Source organism: Lasiodiplodia theobromae (genome assembly GCF_012971845.1).
Source record: "Lasiodiplodia theobromae strain AM2As chromosome Unknown scaffold_20, whole genome shotgun sequence".
Lineage (NCBI taxonomy): Eukaryota > Fungi > Ascomycota > Dothideomycetes > Botryosphaeriales > Botryosphaeriaceae > Lasiodiplodia > Lasiodiplodia theobromae.
This window is the reverse complement of record NW_023336409.1, coordinates 674,928-694,310: the sequence shown is the minus strand read 5'-3', so window position 1 is coordinate 694,310 and position 19,383 is coordinate 674,928. Positions and strand designations below refer to the sequence as shown.

General features: G+C 56.2%; 7 protein-coding genes across 7 annotated transcripts; 4 read left to right on the top strand and 3 right to left on the bottom strand.

The window, feature by feature from the left end:
- Positions 1–13: 13 nt before the first annotated feature.
- Positions 14–1,084, top strand: LTHEOB_6992 (Adenosine deaminase; the record flags this gene model as incomplete). Its single annotated transcript, XM_035516308.1, has 1 exon — positions 14–1,084. The coding sequence occupies one exon, from the start codon at positions 14–16 to the stop codon at positions 1,082–1,084; it is 1,071 nt and encodes a 356-aa protein (XP_035371959.1).
- A 673-nt stretch (positions 1,085–1,757) lies between these two features.
- On the top strand, positions 1,758–3,580 carry LTHEOB_6991 (MFS transporter; the record flags this gene model as incomplete). The annotated part of the gene is made up of 3 exons (XM_035516307.1): positions 1,758–2,216; positions 2,268–2,303; positions 2,354–3,580. 3 exons carry the CDS (start codon positions 1,758–1,760, stop codon positions 3,578–3,580), a joined length of 1,722 nt encoding a protein of 573 aa, XP_035371958.1.
- A 1,254-nt stretch (positions 3,581–4,834) lies between these two features.
- Positions 4,835–6,586, top strand: LTHEOB_6990 (MFS sugar transporter; the record flags this gene model as incomplete). Its single annotated transcript, XM_035516306.1, has 4 exons — positions 4,835–5,039; positions 5,101–5,280; positions 5,338–6,408; positions 6,465–6,586. The coding sequence occupies 4 exons, from the start codon at positions 4,835–4,837 to the stop codon at positions 6,584–6,586; spliced, it is 1,578 nt and encodes a 525-aa protein (XP_035371957.1).
- A 117-nt stretch (positions 6,587–6,703) lies between these two features.
- Positions 6,704–8,158, bottom strand: LTHEOB_6989 (Cellular morphogenesis protein; the record flags this gene model as incomplete). The annotated part of the gene is made up of 1 exon (XM_035516304.1): positions 6,704–8,158. One exon carries the CDS (start codon positions 8,156–8,158, stop codon positions 6,704–6,706), a length of 1,455 nt encoding a protein of 484 aa, XP_035371956.1.
- Positions 8,159–8,532: 374 nt separating this feature from the next.
- Positions 8,533–12,119, bottom strand: LTHEOB_6988 (HECT domain-containing protein; the record flags this gene model as incomplete). The annotated part of the gene is made up of 5 exons (XM_035516303.1): positions 8,533–9,500; positions 9,553–10,236; positions 10,288–10,476; positions 10,642–11,924; positions 11,974–12,119. 5 exons carry the CDS (start codon positions 12,117–12,119, stop codon positions 8,533–8,535), a joined length of 3,270 nt encoding a protein of 1,089 aa, XP_035371955.1.
- Positions 12,120–12,798: 679 nt separating this feature from the next.
- On the top strand, positions 12,799–14,494 carry LTHEOB_6987 (C2H2 domain containing protein; the record flags this gene model as incomplete). Its single annotated transcript, XM_035516302.1, has 3 exons — positions 12,799–12,896; positions 12,972–14,421; positions 14,477–14,494. The coding sequence occupies 3 exons, from the start codon at positions 12,799–12,801 to the stop codon at positions 14,492–14,494; spliced, it is 1,566 nt and encodes a 521-aa protein (XP_035371954.1).
- Positions 14,495–16,683: 2,189 nt separating this feature from the next.
- On the bottom strand, positions 16,684–18,127 carry LTHEOB_6986 (Endonuclease exonuclease phosphatase family protein; the record flags this gene model as incomplete). Its single annotated transcript, XM_035516301.1, has 2 exons — positions 16,684–17,527; positions 17,655–18,127. The coding sequence occupies 2 exons, from the start codon at positions 18,125–18,127 to the stop codon at positions 16,684–16,686; spliced, it is 1,317 nt and encodes a 438-aa protein (XP_035371953.1).
- Between the last annotated feature and the right edge of the window lie 1,256 nt (positions 18,128–19,383).

Below are 19,383 nucleotides of genomic sequence, written 5' to 3'. Positions count from 1 at the left end.
CGCACTACGGAAGATGGACGACCAATTCGTCCATGAGCTGCCCAAGCTGGAACTGCACGTCCACATTGAGGGCACGTTGACCCCGGAGCTCCGCTGGCAGCTTGCTCAGAAGAATGGCGTCCACCTGCCATACGACTCGTTGGACGCCCTGCGCAGCAGCTACCAGACCATGTATAACCACCGTAAAGAGCTTCACGGGGACAACGGTCTGCCGACATTTTTAGAGGCGTACTACGGCGGCATGGAAGTTCTCCACAAGGAAGATGACTTCTACGAGCTCGCCATGCAATACTTGCGCAAAGCTTCGTCCATGCACGTGCGTTATGCTGAGCCTTTTTTCGACATCCAGGCTCACACGCGGCGCAACATCCCTGTGGCCGCCGTGATGGAAGGTTTGAAGCGCGCAAAGGCCGACGCTGCGCGTGAACTAGATGTTCACTGCAACTGGATCCTCTGTTTCCTGAGGGACATGAGCCCAGAATCAGCGATGCAAGCCTACGAAGCCTGCATTCCCTACAAAGGCACGGTCTTTTGTGGTATTGGACTTGATAGCAACGAGTACAACCGTCCACCAACCCTGTTTGATGCCGTATTCCAGAGGGCGAGAGCGGACGGTCTGAAGATCACAAGCCACTGTGATGTTGGGCAAAAGGACACTCACGCGCACATCGAGCAAGTCGCGAGCCGCATTGCTGGTCACGGCACCGATAGAATCGACCACGGACTGAATGCCGCTGAAAGGCCGGATCTGATCGAGCTGATCAGGAGGAGAGATCTTGGCATGACACTTTGCCCGCATGCTTATCATCGTCGCAACCCCACCGACTACGTCTTCCCTCTAGTGCGGAAACTATTCGATGCCGGTATCAAAGTCACGGTCAACTCCGACGACCCAACGTACATGCATAACATGTGGGTTGAGGACAACCTGAGGCTCGTGCAGCAGCACTGCCAGTTTACTCGGCGGGAGATGATCCGCTTGCAAATGCACGCTGTTGAAATATCGTGGTGTGGCCCCGATCTAAAAGGCAAGCTTATGGACGAGTTGACGAGGTTTGACCAGGTGTGGGGTGACCAGCTCTAACCTCGGATCACCTGGAGATTATTGCCCTGACTCAATCAAATACACATCTTGCTGATGTGGGATTATGGAACATGTCATCTTCGTTAAACTTTTCTCCTGGTCGTCTCGTACGATGTAGCACAGAAGTTTGTGCACGGTGTGTAGCAAAAGGTTTGAGCTTCTGCGCCACATGACCGACGCTACTCTTCATTCATGGGTGATTAAAGCAAATATCCGGACACAGATGTAAGTTATAAAACCGTACAAATTTCTCCGGAGAAGAAATTCGACTGCCTACTCAAGCAGAATGTTGTCCAATGAGAATACCAGGAAGATTTAATGGTTCTGATAGCTGCTGCGTGAGTAGTACAAAAGAATTACAAAGGATCGTCAATCAGCTGCCTCAGGCACTGCTTACACAGTAAGCAAATCCACTAGGGCGAAGGCTTACTTATCTTGTACTCTTGGCAACTTCGACCTCGACCGCTTTGCAACCAAACACCATCTCTTCAAGTCAACTCTTCTCGTCCAACCAACCGCTACTGATCAGCGATCCATGCAACCTACCTAGTCCCATGAAAGCTCGTGTAACCTCAAAATAGCCGACGCACCGGCAATTCGGGTCATGCGTCGGCAGGCCGATCACCGCACTCACAGATAGCGATAACCACACCTGCCGGAAGGAAACAAGACCATGCATAAAACCCGAAGGATCGTGTCCGCGGCGCCTTCCACGGCGACTCTCGGGACCGCTTCAGCCGCTTCATCGACGACTCCCGGACGTTCCTCGGGGCTGTCATCGTCGTCTCAAGCCGAGTCAGTTTCTGCCTTAGGCACCAAACCACGCCGTCTGAGGCCGACCGATTCGACGACACCACTCTTGGCAGAGGACTTTGACGACGACGACGACGACGACGACGACGACGACGACGACGACGATATGACTGACAAAAATGACGAAATTACGGCCACGGCTTCTGAGGCCGAAGAGTGGCAGGATAGAGAGGGTGATCTTGATTCTGCGTTGGCCAAGAAAGTTTTGAGGAAGATTGATATGCGGTTGATACCACTACTGTTTGTTACCTACAACTTAAATTTCATGGACAAAACCATCCTCTCAAGCGCGTCTGTGTTTGGCTTGAAGGATTCCACGGTAAGCAGTAATTAGTGAAACTCTTAATTTCCGAGTGCTAATCGTCAATAGAATCTTCACGGTACACAATATAGCTGGGTGTCTTCGGTCCGTAAACAATCACACCCTAGTAGGGCCCGCCACTGACCATAGCGTAGGTGTTCTATTTCGGCTATCTGTTTTGGTCGTACCCGACCTCTATTCTAATCCAGCGTCTTCCAATTGGAAAATATGTGGCCATCAACACATTCTTCTGGGGAACCGTGGTCGCCCTGACCGCTGCGTGCACGAATTACGGAGGTCTGATAACGGTGCGATTTCTTCTCGGCGTAGCAGAAGCCACCATCTCCCCGGCTTTCCTCTACATCACGTCGTCATGGTTCACGCGGTCTGAAATCCCCACTCGCGTTGGCATCTGGTTCGCGGGAAACTCGCTCGGCGGCGTCTTCGCTAGCTTCATCGCCTACGGAATCGGCCACATCTCGCATCCACTCGAGCCATGGCAATGGCTCTTCATTGTCCTCGGTATTGCGACCTTCGTCTGGGGCCTTCCTCTCTACTTCCTGCTCCCGGACTCTATCTCCTCGGCCAAATTCCTCACCGCTGAAGAGAAGCGTTGCGCCGAGCAGCGCGTCGCAGTGGCCGGCACGGGCAAAGCGAAGCACGTGTGGCAGCCCTCTCAGCTACTAGAATGCCTGATGGACCCGAAAACCTACTTCTTCTTCGCCATCTCGCTGCTCACGCAGATCCCGAACGGCGGAACGCAAAACTTCGGCAACCTGGTCCTCAAAGGCTTCGGCTTCACGTCCCTCCAAACGACGCTCGTCACGCTGCCGTCGTCCTTCATCGCCTTCTTCACCATCATGGGCACGGGCCGGCTCGCGGGCCGCTTCCCCAACGTCGCGACGTACCTGATTGTCGCCGTCGTGCTGTGCCCCGTCACGGGCTCGGCCATCATCTACAGCAGCGGCGTGTCGCGCGGCGTCAAGCTGTTCGCGTACTACCTGCTGTCGACGGGGCCCGGCGCCCTCCCGCTCGCCATGAGCCTGGTCGGCGTCAACTACAAGGGCAGCACCAAGAAGATGAGCATGACGGCCATCCTGTTCTGCGCCTACTGCGCGGGTAATATTGCTGGCCCGCATTTCTTCGTCGAGAGCGAGGCGCCACACTACCTGACGGCGTTCAGGGCCATCATGATTTGCTACGCGCTGGTTGTGGTCATGGCCATGGGACTGCGGGCGTACCTGACTTTCGAGAACAAGAGGAGGGATCGGAAGGAGGGGGTGGTCAAGGGGGATGGAGGGGCTGGGGAGGTGGTGGATGCGGAAGGGGAGGATGAGGAGCTGACGGATTGGAAGACCAAGGGATTTAGGTACCGGATGTGAGGATCGAATCAACAAGGAGTATGGATGTCAGCGCGCTCTCTCCAATTTCTCATGGCGAGAGTTTGCTCGATGTGGAGGTCAGCCTCCTGGAAAAAATTACGAGATGATAGCCGAAGATGGCACTTGCTCACGCACCTTTGGATGAAATATGAAGAACAGAGGCTGTGAGGATCACACAGTTATACTAGGTCTCAGCAAAACTCAAGACCATGCCAGATTGGAACCAGTTGGAACCTATACCAGAAGAGGTATCCTGGGCATTCAACGAGTTCGCAGCCTCACCGCTACAACCAATAGTTTATTGCGTTCCAAGGTACGTATCACAAAACAAGGCTGTCAGCCGGTCCGCCTTTCCTGTCCAACGCCGCATCTCCGCGAAGCGAGGCTGGCAGGGTTGCACAACGGCTACTTGCTCAAAGAGCCAAGCTGGTTGAATGCGGTGTGGCTTGATCAGAAACGCGGGGTTTGACTTGGCACTTTGCCGCTGTTGGGCGCCCTCATCCTCTACATTCTCCCGAGCCAGTGCTCGCAACTTCGCATTGTAGTTCCTGAAGCTTACGGCTTCTAGAAGACGCAGCTGTTTGTGGATATTCCACCATTTTTTGTCATGAGAATGACTGCTGAAGGCGTGCAATTGCTGGGGGCGCGACTGACTCTACGTTTCTGGCAACACCATCGTCGATCCCCCCAGCCAACCCCAATCAATTTTGCTTATTGCTGTTGCACAACATATACACCCACCTAGTCGGATGACCTATCACAGCATCCAAGCGGCAGGGCTTCGTATCCTATCGTATCGACCACAAATCGGACTAGGTGTGCTCACTTCCTTTATTCCTTCAGCTCCAATGGCGAAGCACAAATGTTACCCGAAAAAGCAACCAGCCATCCCGCTCTTGGCTGCCGCCCCAGCTCTTTCCCCAGACCGCCAAGCATTCCTCTCCGCAGGACCCCAGGCCGCATCCATCCTAGCCCGGCATCCGGCTCTTTTCCACGCGACCCCAGGCGGCCTTGACTAGCTCTTGCTGTAAGCTCCGTCGCGCCGTATCCCAAATGGCGGATAAATATGCAGAGCAACGGAAAATAGACGTCTGCTGAAGAAATATAAACATGACCTGACCACCGTGGGCCGGACGCAGGGTTTCCGCGTGGTGAGTGAGCTGGAGCTTTTACGCTTCCACCTTCGCACGAGAATACCTTCCAGCTGTATAGCTCCCAATTGCCACACCTCTGCGAATCGACACGACTGCAACAATGGGTGTCACACCCAACACCAACGGCGCGGCGGACCCCGTCCTCCAGCGCATGGCCGACGAGGACAAGGTGCCATGGTACAAGAAGCCGAACATGCGCAAGCTCTACTTCCTGCTGTTCCCGACATGTATGGGTGTTGAGATGACGTCCGGATTCGACTCGCAGATGATCAACGCCGTTCAGCTTGTTGATCCGTGGAAGGAGTGTCAGTTTTGCATCTTACATAAATCTTACTCTTCTAAACCTTAGCTAACATTTTTTCTCAGACTTCAATCACCCGACAGGCTCACTGAAGGGCATCATCGCAGCCATCTACTCCCTCGGCGCCATCTGCGCTCTTCCGTTCATCCCGCTCATCAACGACCGCTTCGGCCGTCGCTGGTGTGTTTTCTTCGGCTCCTGCGTCATGATCGTCGGAGCATTTTTGCAGGGCTTTTCCAATGGCGGTGCGTAGACTTCTTCTCTCCCCTCCAATTGCTTTCATGTTCTGACATTTATCGCAGTCGCAATGTACCTCGTAGCGCGCTTCCTCCTCGGCTTCGGCATCCCATTCTGCATCGTCGCCGCCTCGTCCCTAATGGGCGAGCTGGGCTACCCCAAAGAACGACCAATCCTCACATCCATGTTCAACGCGTGCTGGTTCATCGGGTCCATCCTGGCGGCGGGCATCACGTTCGGCACGCAGCAGGTAGGGACGGACTGGGCGTGGCGGGTGCCATCTCTCCTCCAAGCCGTCCCATCCTTCCTGCAGGTGACCTTCATCTTCTTCATCCCGGAGTCGCCGCGCTTCCTGATCAGCCGGGACCGGCACGAAGAAGCGTTCGCGATCCTGGTCAAGTACCATGCCGAGGGCGACGAGAACTCTGACTTCGCGCGCGCCGAGATGGCCGAGATCCAATCGACCATCAAAATCGAGCTCGAGAACAGCAAGCAATCGTGGATGGACCTCGTCCGCACGGCCGGCATGCGCAAGCGCGTGCTGATCTGCTCGCTTTTGGGTCTCTTCACGCAGTGGAGCGGCAACACTCTGATCAGCTACTACCTGGACGACCTGCTCACGCTCATGGGCTACAGCGACCCGCAGTTCAAAGGCAAGCTGAACGTCGGACTGACGTGCTGGTACCTGGTCAACGGCATGACCATCTCGCTGCTGGTCAAGCGCTTCCGGCGGCGCGCCATGTACCTGACGTGCACCGTCTCCCTGCTCTGCGTCTACGTCGGCTGGACCATCTCCATGGAGCGCTTCCTCAGCTCCGGCTCCGTCGCCGCGGCGCGCCTCACCATCTTCTTCATCTTCGCCTACTCGCCCGCCTACAACATCGGCTATAACGCCCTGACCTACACCTACCTCGTCGAGCTGTTCCCCTACGCCCAGCGCGCCATGGGCCTGTCCGTCTTCCAGTTCTGGGGCCGCGGCGCCGGCTTCTTCACCACCTTTGTGAACCCGATCGGCTTGGAGGAGATCAAGTGGAAGTGGTTGCTGACCTACTGCTGTTGGATCGCCTTCGAGATCGTGGTTGTGTTCTTCCTGTTCCCCGAAACCAGCGGGAGGACGTTGGAAGAGCTGGCATTCTGTAAGCCTCCAGTTTCCCTATTGCCTCAAGATTATGTTGGTGCTAACAAAACCCAGTGTTCGAGGACAAGGAGCTCGCAGACCAAGCGACCGCGGCAGTGGAGAAGCAGATCCATCACGAAGATATGCCGACAAAGGACGGCACCAGCACTCACGTCGAAGCAGTTCGGTCGGCATAAAAGTGCGCGAAAGAAGAAGTTACCGTTTCGCTGGGAAGGTTTGCAGTGTTATTTACGTTGAATATAGCCTTTGCGCTATGTAAATGGTATCCTGATATGAACACAACCCATGCTCTCTCAATCAAACGTGACCTTCTTGCCCTGGAACTGCACATTACCAAGCTTCGCCTTCTCCTTGGCCAGCTTCGCAGCCTCCCAACTGGGGTGAAGCTTGCCACCGTCGTCTCTGTGGTTCTTCTTCTTGCCCAGCTCCACCGTGTTCGCGTCGGTAGCCTGAGGACCACGGCCACCAGGTTTGAAGCCGCCGCCCCTGCTGTCTCTTCCAAACTTGCCCTTCTTCCCTCTGTCGCCGTCGACTGCGCCGCGCTTCGCATCCCAGCCGGCATTCCTATCGTTCTTTTGCTTGGCCAAATGCTTCGCGCCCTTGCCGTACTTCTTCTCCCACAGCTGCTGTCGTGCACGCTGGCCACGGCGGTTCTTCTTCTGAGGCGCGATCTCTTCGTCCAAATCCTCGGCCTCCGATTCCGAGCCGCTGATGTAGCCAACAGCCGAGAGCGAAGGGAGAAATGTGGACTTGTTCGTCACAACCGGCGCCTTCTCTTTCGACTTCGACTTCGCCTTCGGCGCCGGTTCTGGAGACGCGTCCTCCTCCTCTTCGTCATCCGAGAAAGTCGGCTCAGACGAACCCGACGGCGACGCCTCGCGCGAAGACGGAGGCGTGAAGGACAAGTCACGGACGGGTTTGTACGGCCGCTTCTTCAGCGCAGTCTCGACATCCTCCTCTTCAGACTCCGAGTCCGACGACCCAGCTATGCGGTCGGAGAAGCCAGCAAACTCCTCGCTGTCCCACTCAGCATCATCTCCCTCGTTCTCCTCCTCCCCACTCTCCCCTTCGCCGACTCCCTCCTCCACGTCCTCAGACGACTCCTCTTCCACCTCCACCTTCTTCTTCTTCCCCTTCCCCTTCTCCTTCGCAGCCTCCTCCCCCCTCGCCCTCTTCGCCTGCGGCCCCTTCACCACCTCATCCACCCCCAAAATCGCCCTCACATCCCTCACCACCACCGCCATAGCCTCCTTCGTCGGATTCGCATTAAACAACCTCGCCTGCACATTCATCAGCTCCTTTCCCGCAGCCTTCTTCTCCCCCTCCCCCTCCCTCACCCACGGCGGCAACGCCTCATGCTCCCTCACGCTCTTAATCTTGCACAACGTCTTGTACAAATGCGCCTCGGCCAGCTTCTGATACTCGATCTTTTTCAGCGCCTCGATCTCGGCGTCAATCCTCTGCACATCACCAGCTTTGTTTTCCTTCTCTGCCGCCTTGCGCCGGCGCGACAGCTTCTGCCGCTCGAAGCCGCGCGCGATCTTCAGCGCTTTGACGAGCTCCTTCTTGGCCTGCTCGAGGCGGGTGGGGAGTTGTTTGCGTTGTTTGGCGGAGGAGGTGGAGGATGGGGCGGCTGCATCGCGGCGACTATTGCGGTTGCGGTTGGATTGTTTTGTGGTTTCGGGTTCGGAGGAAGAGGAAGAAGAGTCGAAGGCGGAGGAGGGCTCGTCGCGCTTGCGCTTGGGCATGGTGGGTGGTTGGTGTGTGTTTGTGGATGAAGTCGTGTGTAGCGCTTGGAGTGGTTCGAGAGGCAAGGACTTGTCGTTATCTTGCGGTGAGGCCAGGAGATTGTGGTGAGTAGTACTGGTGGAAAATGAGCTTGCTGGGTGAAGAAGATGCTGGAGCTTTTGCGCGCGGGAAAGTTTTGGAAGAGCGAGTCAGGCGACTAGTCGAGGTTCGCGTTGGCGAGTCAGCAGTCCATTGTGCAGTCACGAACAACATCAACGCATCGAAGAATTATGTCTCTGAGAGATGAAATAAGTTCAGAATATCCAGTCTGTAAGACTAGTCTATATTAACCCATAACACAATCTATGAGCCCCCTTTTTCCTCGCATGTGGTCTCACGCAGCACCGAAACCCCTGCTATTCTCCAGCGCAATCGCCAACTTCGTTTCCAGTTTCTCCTTCCCGTCATATTCCGGCAAGAGCAGCCGTCCAAAACAGGTACTACTGGTCGGCAACCCCTCACCATCAGGCCCGTTCCTTTGGACCCAGAAAACCACGCTCTCGATGCCCGCCACCGGCACGCGATCGCTAGCCGTCACGAACTCCAAAAGTTTCCGCTTCTGCTCCTGGCTCATCGCGTGGACGACCTCCCAGAATGTGTGGACGAAGGGGTGCTGTGCGTCGAAGCCGCCATCGTAGCGGGCGACGCGCTCGAGGGCGTGAGTGTCGATGTTGGTGCTTCCCTCGACGATGTGTTGTAGAAGAGAAGGGCGAAGCAATGCCACATGCTCCGGCGGCAGGCAAGCATGGAACCCACGAGCGAAGGCCTCGTACTGGGGGCGGATGGACTTGTCGGTAAGCCATGCGACGTAATCGCAGACGAACTGCTCTCGGTTGGCGTTCGTCACGAGCGGCGCCTCGGTACCAGGTGGCCAGTTGACTATGGGAGTCGGATTGGAAGGAGAAGGGGTGATCTCGACGGAATCATCATCGAGCATCGTGTATGGTGAAGGTACGTCAAACTCGGACTTTACGGCATCCATGTTAATATTGATGATGAGACCGCGTGCTTCGAAGCTGAACTCGTAACCGCGGCTGAGGATGTCACCAACGTCATCTTCGCAGCTCAGCAGGAATTGGAAGCTCTTGACAAGGTCGGGCCACCCTTCGCTGATATGATGAGGTTGAACCGCCTTGCCAATGAGCTTCAGGTAAAGCACTCCAGGGAAGCTAACGGGGAGGGTAATGCCGTTATAGATGGCGATGGAAAAGAGCAGGCCGATGAGCTCAAATCTTGACAATGGCTCCAATGAGAACGGCTGGAACCATGCTACATGTGTTATAGGATCAACTGTGAACAGGCCTGGGGTTTCAAGTTAGAATTTGAGCCAGCTCAGGGGGAGGGGTGCATTTACCATTGTCAGGATTGAACGCTTCGGCGAGAGCGACCCTGAAGAACTCTTGCGCAACACCACCTTGATCTACACCCTGTTCTCCCTCAAGCTTTCCCATGCGTACTTTGAGTGGTAGCAGAAGCTGCCGTCTCTCCAGTCCCCATAGTTGATCGAGAGTGTCTTCCAATACGTGGCTTCGTCGCACATCCAAAGACAGGTATCTATTAGATGCAGTCGCATAGTGTTGATCAAGATAGTCTCGCCACTGGTCGCTCAGGAAATGCCGACCGAACCTATCTTGAAGGTGGTAGTTGTTGCCCGCGGTAGTGTAGTGTTTTGACATGACTGAGAAATTGAGAGCGCGGAAGTACTGCACCAGAAGTCCGCTCGGAAAGAAGAAGGTGTGATGCAGGATGTGGCGATAGTTCGGATCGTCTTTGCGATCGATGTAGCTATTGATGAGTTCCGTGGTATCCAGCTTGTACTTGAAGTATGAAAGTTCGTACATATGGCGATGAATATTGAGGCTCGAGTAGTCGTAAAGGTCGCTGAGGGTATCGGCGGCCGCTCCGGCAGCATCCCAACGTTTAAGTTCGTGCTGTCCGTTCCAGTTCTTCATGACGATTGTCTTCATCCATTCCACAAATGTGCCAGCAATGGTCCAGTTCGACCAAGTATCCATGACTCTGTCCTCGTCCCATTTGGCTCGGAAAAGCCCAACACGCCTATACCTTTCGCAATCAACCAGATGCTTACAGACGATGGTCATCGCCCAATGAGACTTTCTGGGATACTCTTTGGATGTTTTTCTCAACATCTCGAAGAAGCATCGCCGAGCCGCTATCGCTCTGACCAAACGAGTAGCCAGGCGGACTGCGGGCTCGTATTCCAGCTGATCCGTGATCATGAGCCACATGGGTGTATATGGCACGGTAGTCTGGTTGTCTGCCAGGTTGGGAGTGTCATTGGGAGAAATCCATCCAAATGGTCGCAGTCCTCGCACAAACTTCCATGCGTTGGGTTTCCCTCGAGTCACAAGAGAAGTCAATGCATGTATGCAGACCATGATGATATGAGCAGCTTCTTCATCAGACACATAGTCTGACTGACCGTCATCTGCACGCCTTGGCATGTCATCTGGAAGAGGCTTTTTCGTCCGTGGCTGCTTTCTGATTTTGAGCTCAGGAGGCGGCGTGAATAGACATTCCAAGCTGTGCCAGAGGCTGTCATAGATGAGCGATCCGTTGATGGACTGCCAAGACCTGAAAGCATGCTCCATCTCCCACGCATCCAGATGCGCAAGTGGTGTGTTGCGATGCGTCCATGCGGTGGTCTTCTCACGGAAAGATTTGATAAGAATACGCGGATTGCTTAGGCACCGGAAGAGGCATTCGTCAACGATGCGCCAGTTCTTCTTGGGGCCAAAGTTCAGGAATGAGCTCGTCGGTTCTACGATAGCATCTCTCGTTCGTGTGTCGGGGATGGATCCATCCGACATCGCAATCCGCTTCAAGTCCTCCATGATAGCGCAAGTCAAATGGGTTGTGGCGAAGATTGTTTTGCCAGACTGAGACCGGGGCTTTGGAACCGGGTCGTCCCTCAAGGGGACCCTCACCTTTTGCGTAGACGACTTCGCCGATGAATCCCGGTCCTTCCGCGCAGCGCGAGATGTCAGCCTGTCAGCCTTGTCGGAACCAGCGAAGGAACCGCCGTCGAGGGTTATATCACTGGGCGGGGTCAAAACGGCATTTTCTTTTCCGCTGTCTGAATCACCGTCGATAGACTGTGTCGTAGATGCGGTCAGACTGTCTCGACCCAGCTCAGGGACGGTTCCATTTGGAGGAACCACATGGCCATTTGCGCTTCCGTTGGCGGCTTTGGATTTGGGCTTGACCGCCACATCACCATTGCTCGTTGACGGCGGGTCGACAGCTAGCCTCTCGAGATGGCTTCCAAGTGTAGGTACAGGGTCGACGACCCGAGCCTCGTGTTCAGCTTCCAGCCCATCTCTCCTGACCTCGCCGAGCGGACTGCTATTTGCAGATTCACTGGCCTCGCCTTGTTCGTCCGATCCGCCGGAAGCCTGGAGAGTTCGCGAAACTCGGGTATTGAATAGATTTTGTGATAACGATCGTGAGTCGACCTTGAAGCGTACGGGGTCGACGGATTCGATGTCGAATTCGGCAGTATTGGTGAGGCGGAAGGCTTGGAGCGTCGGATTGCAGAGACCACTGGCCGGGTCGTCTTGACTGGCGAGGTGATATGCTAAGGCTCTGGCGGTCAGAGGGGAGGGGCGGCGGACGGGCTTGTTCGTAGCGCGCTTGACGCAGCTAAAGCAGGTGGGAGTAGTGCAGTTGGCGTTGTCGCATCCGTAGCGGATCTGCAGCATGTATCTACACGACATCAGCAGACGGCGTGACAGGTGGAGCAAAAAGCACGCACCGACGAACCAAGTACTCGAAGCTGGTCATGCGCGTTCGGAGGGCACCGGCCACGCTATCCTCGTCGGTGTCTACGGCTGCGCTGTTTTCGAGGACGCGCGCCCACGCGTCCCGCAACTTCTGGGTAGGCTGGTGCGGATGGGCCATGGCGGTGGAGGAGGGAGCAGCCCCTCGTGTGTCGCTCGTCATCTCATCGGGTCAGGGCGGGAGGGGCGCAAGGCAGACGCGCTGCGGTCGGGGCGCGGGATGACAGCGAGGTGGGTGACGGCGGTGGACGCTGGCGTCGGGCGGAGGTTGCAGAGGTCACAAAGCACGCAGCAGGCGAGGCGGGGTGCGGCATGTCGGGGGGCCAGCGCGGGTTCGAGGCAGTGGTGAGGCTGTTAGCAAACCATCTCGCGCTCTTGATGGACAGAAGGGCGAGCTGCCACGAGTCAAAGATGGAGGTGTGCTGTGTCAGCAGGCGGGCAATCGGCATACCCTGCATGCGCTCAGACGTCATTCGCACTGCATCAGCCCTACGCGCCTGTCGAAATTCCTCGCGCCGTGCGTTGGTAAGCCGATCCTGACGAGCACTCGCCACTGGCTAGCCCGCCGGTCCCTTCTTTACAAGCTCCCCCCGCCGCCGCCGTTGCACGATACCTCGCCCTCCCGCTCCAGCTTCTTCCCCGCTTGCCCTTCCTATCGAGGCCCGAGCCAGCGCTGCTGGGCAATCTCCCGCAAACCGATTGCGACCCACTGCCACCGAGCGGCCCCGACGCAATCCGTTATCTTCACCACTCAACTTTTCCTCCCGCCACAGCAACTCCCCCAGAAGGCACCAGGCACCATGGCGACTCCCGCTTCGCACCCCTTCACCTGCAACACCTGCCAGGTGGCGTTCCGCGCCAGCGAGCTGCAGCGCGCCCACATGCAGACGGACTGGCAGTGAGTCAAAATCCCGCATTTTCCAAGTTGAGACGAATGACGGCAATGATGCTAAAGAAGCATGTCATAATCTAGTCGCTACAATCTGAAACGCCGCGTCGCCTCTCTTCCCCCGCTCTCCTCCGAGATCTTTGCGGAAAAGGTCCTCGCGAACAAGGCCTCGGCCGCCGCCACTGCTGCCCGAGCCCAGTTTGAAAAGAGCTGCGATGCTTGTGCAAAGACGTACTTTAGCGAAAACGCTTTCAACAACCACTTGAACAGCCAGAAGCACAAGCAGAATGTCCTTGCGAAGCAGAAAGCCGCCCGTTCCGGCGTCAAGGAGGACGATGCCACTTCGGTTATGAGCTCGACTTTCTCTCTCGGCGAACCCATCGAGACGGCGTCCACCGGCACTCCCGACAAGGAGGCGGAAGCCGAGTTCTCCAGGGTCGTGGATGGCATGGAAAAGACCACCCTGGAAGACGGAGACCCTATTTCGCGCAGGCCCACGCGCCCTCACCACTCTGCCGCAAACTCTGAGCAAGGAGACATGTTGTCGAGAACGACCACTGCCACCCAATCAGCGAAGAGCGAAGTGCCCGACCAGATTCTTGACTGCCTTTTCTGCAACTACCGTTCCCCGTCTCGCGATCTGAACATTGCCCACATGCAGCGCTTCCACAGTCTCTTCATTCCTGAGCCTGAATATCTAGTTGATTTGGACGGCCTTCTCAAGCACCTGTGGAGGAAAATCCACGAATACTACCAGTGCTTGTACTGCAACAAGTTGGTGTACACGGCAGCAGGCATCCAGACGCACATGCGCGACACTGGCCACTGCAAGATCGCGTACGACAGCGAAGACGAGATGCTCGAGCTGGGCGAGTTCTACGACTTCACGCGCACCTACACCGACGACGAGGGCTCCGAGACCGAAGGCGAAGACGGCGCGGACGACGGCTGGGAAACCGATTCCAGCGTTTCGGACGTGCCGACGGACGAGATCACGTCGGTGCCCATCGACGACCACTCGGAGCGCTACGCCAAGCTCGGCCTGTCCAAGCACCACTCGCACACCGACCCGCGCCCACACAAAGCCGCCGACGGCTTCCACGCGCGCACCCACAGCGGCCCCCGCGCCGTCTACCGCGACGAGTACGAGCTGCACCTGCCCACCGGCCGCACCGCCGGCCACCGCTCCCTCCGCACCTATTACCGCCAGAACCTCCACAACTACCCGTCGGCCGCCGAGCGCGCCGAGCAGCTCGCCATCGAGGAGGCTCAGGCCCTGCGCCGCGCCGGCTCCGACGACGAGGACGACGGCGGCGTCGAGCTCGATCCCAGCCAGCGCGGTGGCGACGAACGCGGCCGCGGCAGGCAGCTCGTCTCCCGTGCGAACGGCGGGATGGGCATGGTCGGCGTCAGCGACGTCAAGAAGAGGGAGGTCCGCGCTGTGGAGAAGAGGGAGGCGAAGCGCGCGCAGCGTGATCAGGCGAAGGCGGAATGGACGAAGAACAAGAAGAATAACTTCCAGAAGCACTTCAGGGTAAGTTCATCATCTATCAATGACTACAAGGGTACGGAAACTGACACGCATCCAGGATCCTCTTCTCCAGTGATCGTGTGCCCGAGCATATCCAGTTTCCTTCGGCGTCTTTTATCTTCTTCAGGGATGGTTTGGACGATTTTCTTTGCGCTGCACACTATTGCATTGGGGTGATTTGCTCTGATTCTTGTTAATAAGAGTGGTGGCCCGGGGTTTTTCGGACTCTCTTGGTAAAGTGCGGAAAAAAGCGAGGTTGCTTGTCACAGCCGTTATACCGGAAAAGTAAATAGAGGAATGGAAGTATCTCAAGCATGTGTTCTACTTTGTCATATTTTCTGTGTGGTGAGGTTGCTTGGAAGCTTGCGATAATCTAAGCAGCTATGGGTATATGAATGAATCTACGCCTATGAAGTCAATATTCTTAAGGAGCTCGTCTCATCCTCCTCGCCATTGATGCCTATGAAATGGCTCTGGATTGGAGACGACGACACTGAAGATCAGCTGTGGCAATGGTGGGAAGAGTTGTCTCTTCCCAGTAGCCCATACTTTATGAGCTTGGGTGAAGTGAGGTTGGAGAAATATCAGCGAGGATGCAAAGAATCCATGTAGAGACGATGGCTGTGGAGGAGCATCAACGACAGCAGTAGGGACTGGAGCCCGAGCTAGAACGCCGGTCTAGGGCTTGCTCTGAGGTCAAGGCAGGAGCAGTCCGAACCAATCCTCCCATATTCGGGTCCAATGACCCAAGAAGTACAACATCAGGACCGAGCAGAGGGACACGATGCAAAGACACTGTTCTCCTTCTATGGACAACTGAACTATGAAAATAGCCACAGTTATGTCTTGCCAACACGGATCAGCCCCAGCAACACACAGAAAGAATCATTGTACCAGATGTGGCAGAAGAGCGTTGGGGATTCCCAGCGTGACTTTCAACACAAGCGCACCAAGACGGCACACAAGAGGACTTCGACCCCAGACTTGTTGATACGGTCTCGGATACTGATAGAGTAATAGCAGAAGACGCTTAAGGTAGCGGCGGCAGTGTAAACGCGGAGGGCGGGTGCTCGTAGCAGCAAAAGCAGTCCACCATTCGAACCACACCTGGAGCGTCACCCATTCTTTAACCATTTATTTCTTAACCACCAACCACTATCGTTTGACATAGCAAGGAAGAAACCAAGGTAGGAAAAAAATTGGCAAAAACTATAATCGAGCCCCGAAGGGCTGCGCATATAGGAAAACCTAGACAGGGCATTGGCCCCCGGTTTTATTACTAGGCTGCTCTTTGCCCAATGCTAGACTCAAGTCTTTGAAGTTGTTAGCGTGTTCTTTCGTTGTAATAATGAAACTTACCACTAGGTCATACAGCCGAAGCCGCAGAGCCTGAGTGATGCCCGAAGGCAACAGTTGGAACTGACGGAACCATTTATGTACCCCATAGATATTCCTGCTCGCCCGTCACCGTCCGCTTCACCTGCTGCTGATTCTCCGCCGACCTGGTAGCTGCTCTCCATCCGCGACGCTGGTCGCGGCCTTCCGCCCTGGCTAATGTCTTCCTCGTCGTTCCGCAAGACTGCCGGCTGTTGTTTTTGCCCACGCCATCCCGTCTCCTCCCCACCGCGCCCCCACCCCGCTGCTTCCCCTCGTCACTACCATGCTCCCGGCAACCATGCTCAGCATCGTCACTAACAACACGACGCACGCACTGACCTAGGGCCACTTCGGCGACTGTCATCGCCCGCATCGTCTCTTGATATGACCTCGCCGACCGCCTCGTCAACTGAAGTGACGCGCACAAGATCTACTCACCTCGGTGAGTGATAATCTGCAAACCTACCTAGCAGCATCTCGCGCGGCCGCGGCCGCTACTGCTTTCCTGGATACACATAACTCTTCTGCCGTCCCTGCGCAACCTCATTCAAAACGTTCTCCCACGATCTCGCGCCTGCATTCGCACTGAGTTTGATACCACCAACACCAGCCGCCCCTAATGCGCAACTCTGCAAGCCTGTCGCCATGAGTTTCCTTTCTACCACATTAATTCACGCTCAGCATCTCGGACATATCGAGAACAGTCAAGGATTAACAAGGTCAAAGATCGTGCACCCGACCAGTGCGCATTTATCTCAGCACAACGACAACAACAACAACACTCTGTCAGTTCGCAACACACATAACTATTATTCCATATTTTCAATACTATTGACAGCGAAGAAAAGCAAGGCCCCCACATCGACGGCCCATCACTCCATCCCAACCTCAAATCTTCCCCCAAATCGCCGCCAACTCATCCACCTCATCCCCATCCCGGCCTGCGAACCCGACCAATCCAAATCCACTCGGCGCATCAAACGTCACGCAATCGCTCGTCTCCGTGCCGGCCGCCACCGTCCGTCCCGCACTCGTCGTCGCCAGCGCGTAGAAGATGCGCGTGTGGTTGTTGTACTTGTCCTGGCACAGGCGCAGGCTGCTGACATACTCATCCGCCGCCAGCGCCAAGCTCTGCGCGGTGCCGCCCGTCCCACCGTGCGAGAACTCCGTCCCATCTGCCAACTTCAGCGCGACGGAATCGAGGCGGTTGGCACCGCTGAGGGTCAGCGTCGCACCCTTCGGCGACGGCGAGGCGGGCAGGCTCGGCACGTCCGAGAACCACGTGCCGTGGGGCCCACCGTGGAAATTCGACTGGCGCAGTCCCTCCGCGACGGCCCAGTCGAAGGCGGCGTAGATGGGGTTGTGGTCGGACAGGATCGACCCGTTCGCCTGGAGGAAGTTGGTCGAGTCGTAGCGGAAATCCGTGGCGGAGAGGGACAGCAGCTTGGAGCCGCGGTAGAAGAGCTTGTCGACGGTCTCGCAGGCGTCGGTGGTGGAGGGGTTCTCGCAGAGGAGTTCGGTTGAGGGGGGCGTGCCGGCGTGCTCGAGTTCGACCCAGACGTCCGTGAGGCCGTTTTGGGTGGTGAAGAGGGCGATGTTGTCCAGCACGCGCGTGTAGCGCGAGTTGGTGTCACCGAAGACGAGGACCGCGTTGCCGGTGGAATAAGTGTCGATGGCGGCGGCGACTTGCTTGACGTTGGAGGTGCGGGCGGCTTCGTCGGCGTCTTCGGTGCTGTTTGGGGGAGGGAGTGTCAGCGTGCGTTCTGCTCTTTCTTTTCTTTTTTTTTTTATATTGATTCATGGATGCGTATACAGGTGCAAATGGACGGTTTCGAATAAGATTGCAAAAGTTCACGTACCCAGCATCAGTGTGCAAGTTGTAGACATCAATCCAAACACCCTCATCAACCTTGACGCGCATGAAGGTAAAGCCCTTCGGAGTCAAGCAATCGGCACCGGAGGCGTTAGAGCAGTCGTCCCATTCAATGCGCTCGAAATCAATCCAGTCAAAGTTGGACAGGGTGTTGAGGCCTGATCCAAAGGGCACGCCGCCACTGGTTGCCGTCCGGTAGGGGTGAGTGTCGTACTCGTACAGAGTGGCATGGTAGTTAAAGTCCTCCTGGACATGGATGATGTCGTAACTGTACTCGGAGAACTTGGTGCCAATCGAGGCAGTGTTGGTAGTCTTATCGCCGGGCACGTCGTTGTTCTGCAGAATCTCAGGCAGACCGGCAACATTCATGGAGAGGGCGGTCAGAGTGCCGCTGGTGGCAGCCATGGCAGCGGGAATGGCGGCCGAAGCCATGAAGGCGATGGATCGTGAGCGGGCCATTGCGGTGCTGGAGCTGAGTGAAACAGAGCTGCTGGTGTTGCAAATAATCAGGCACCGGGGCTTCTTATAGCGAGTTCGGCCATGCTGGGATGCCAATGCCTGTACGCGAGCCTTCTAGTATGCGTCCGTGGTGCCTGCCTATTTTAGGACAAGTTTCGAGGGTATCTCGCGCGCCAAGCTCGCGTATGGTCGTGTTGCGGCCATTGAGATCTCCATGGGGCCGGACTTGTCGGAGTTTCGGTAGAATCTGGCGCTGATTGTCAGGGGTGACGACAAGGTTGACGACGTCGAGCCAATCGCACAAGCGACCACCACCACGAGTCGCGGCCCAAGCTACTTTGTCAGTTGTACGAGGCCGACTCGCTCAATATCACGGCACAGTAGAGTAACCGCAAGGAGTTGGAGGAAGCGGTATATATTCATGCGTTAGTCTGCGGTCGAAGGCTGTAGCAAGAGCGGCGGCCGGTTGAGAGATCCGACTTCCCGTCACCGTTGGAACACCGCATCGACCGTTTGTTGTAAGCGAAGAACACTAAATGAAGCACGGGCAGAGCTATGTTAGCTCGTCGAAAGCATAGGGGCCGCTAAATGTAGTAGTAGTGGTGCGAGCACGGTCGATAGTTTAGACGGCGACGCGTGTTTCGGCAGTGCAATGACAGAAGTGGTGGTGGAGCTGCTGCAACGCGGGCCGACGCGTGCAAGGGACGGGAGCCGTCGACCAAAGCGCCGAGCAATCAATCCGAGCAGAACAGGCCATGGAACCAGAGTAGCACCACATCGTCGCACTCGCAGCCAATAGTCGCTGTTGCTGCCAAATTCGCCAATATTTCGAAAATGCAGCAGTCATCTAGTCGCAGGACTTTCTCTACTAACTGCATGCTCTGTAGCAGCACGCTGCGACGACCGGCTAAAATTGGAAGGAGCCAGGCCGCGTTCGACACCAGCGCACGTGACCGGAGAACCGGCAAATCAGAGCACCACTTACCACGACATTGCGTCATCCACTTTGTCCACAGACAAGCTCAAGCAAGCTTCTGCCAAGTTTTGCGGAGGTTCATCACTAGTACACCCAGCCCTGTTTTTTTGCCCCCTCTGCCTGTCTATACAAAGGGCGGGCACGGGGAACTACCTTGCAGTTCACCAGCCGCTCCTGCCCTGCCCAGCCCACGCTTCGAGTGCAACCCCTCGCACGCGTCATCCGCGTCGCTGCCCTTGCTTTAAGCTACTGCTTAAAGCTCGCACAGCACCACTCTCGT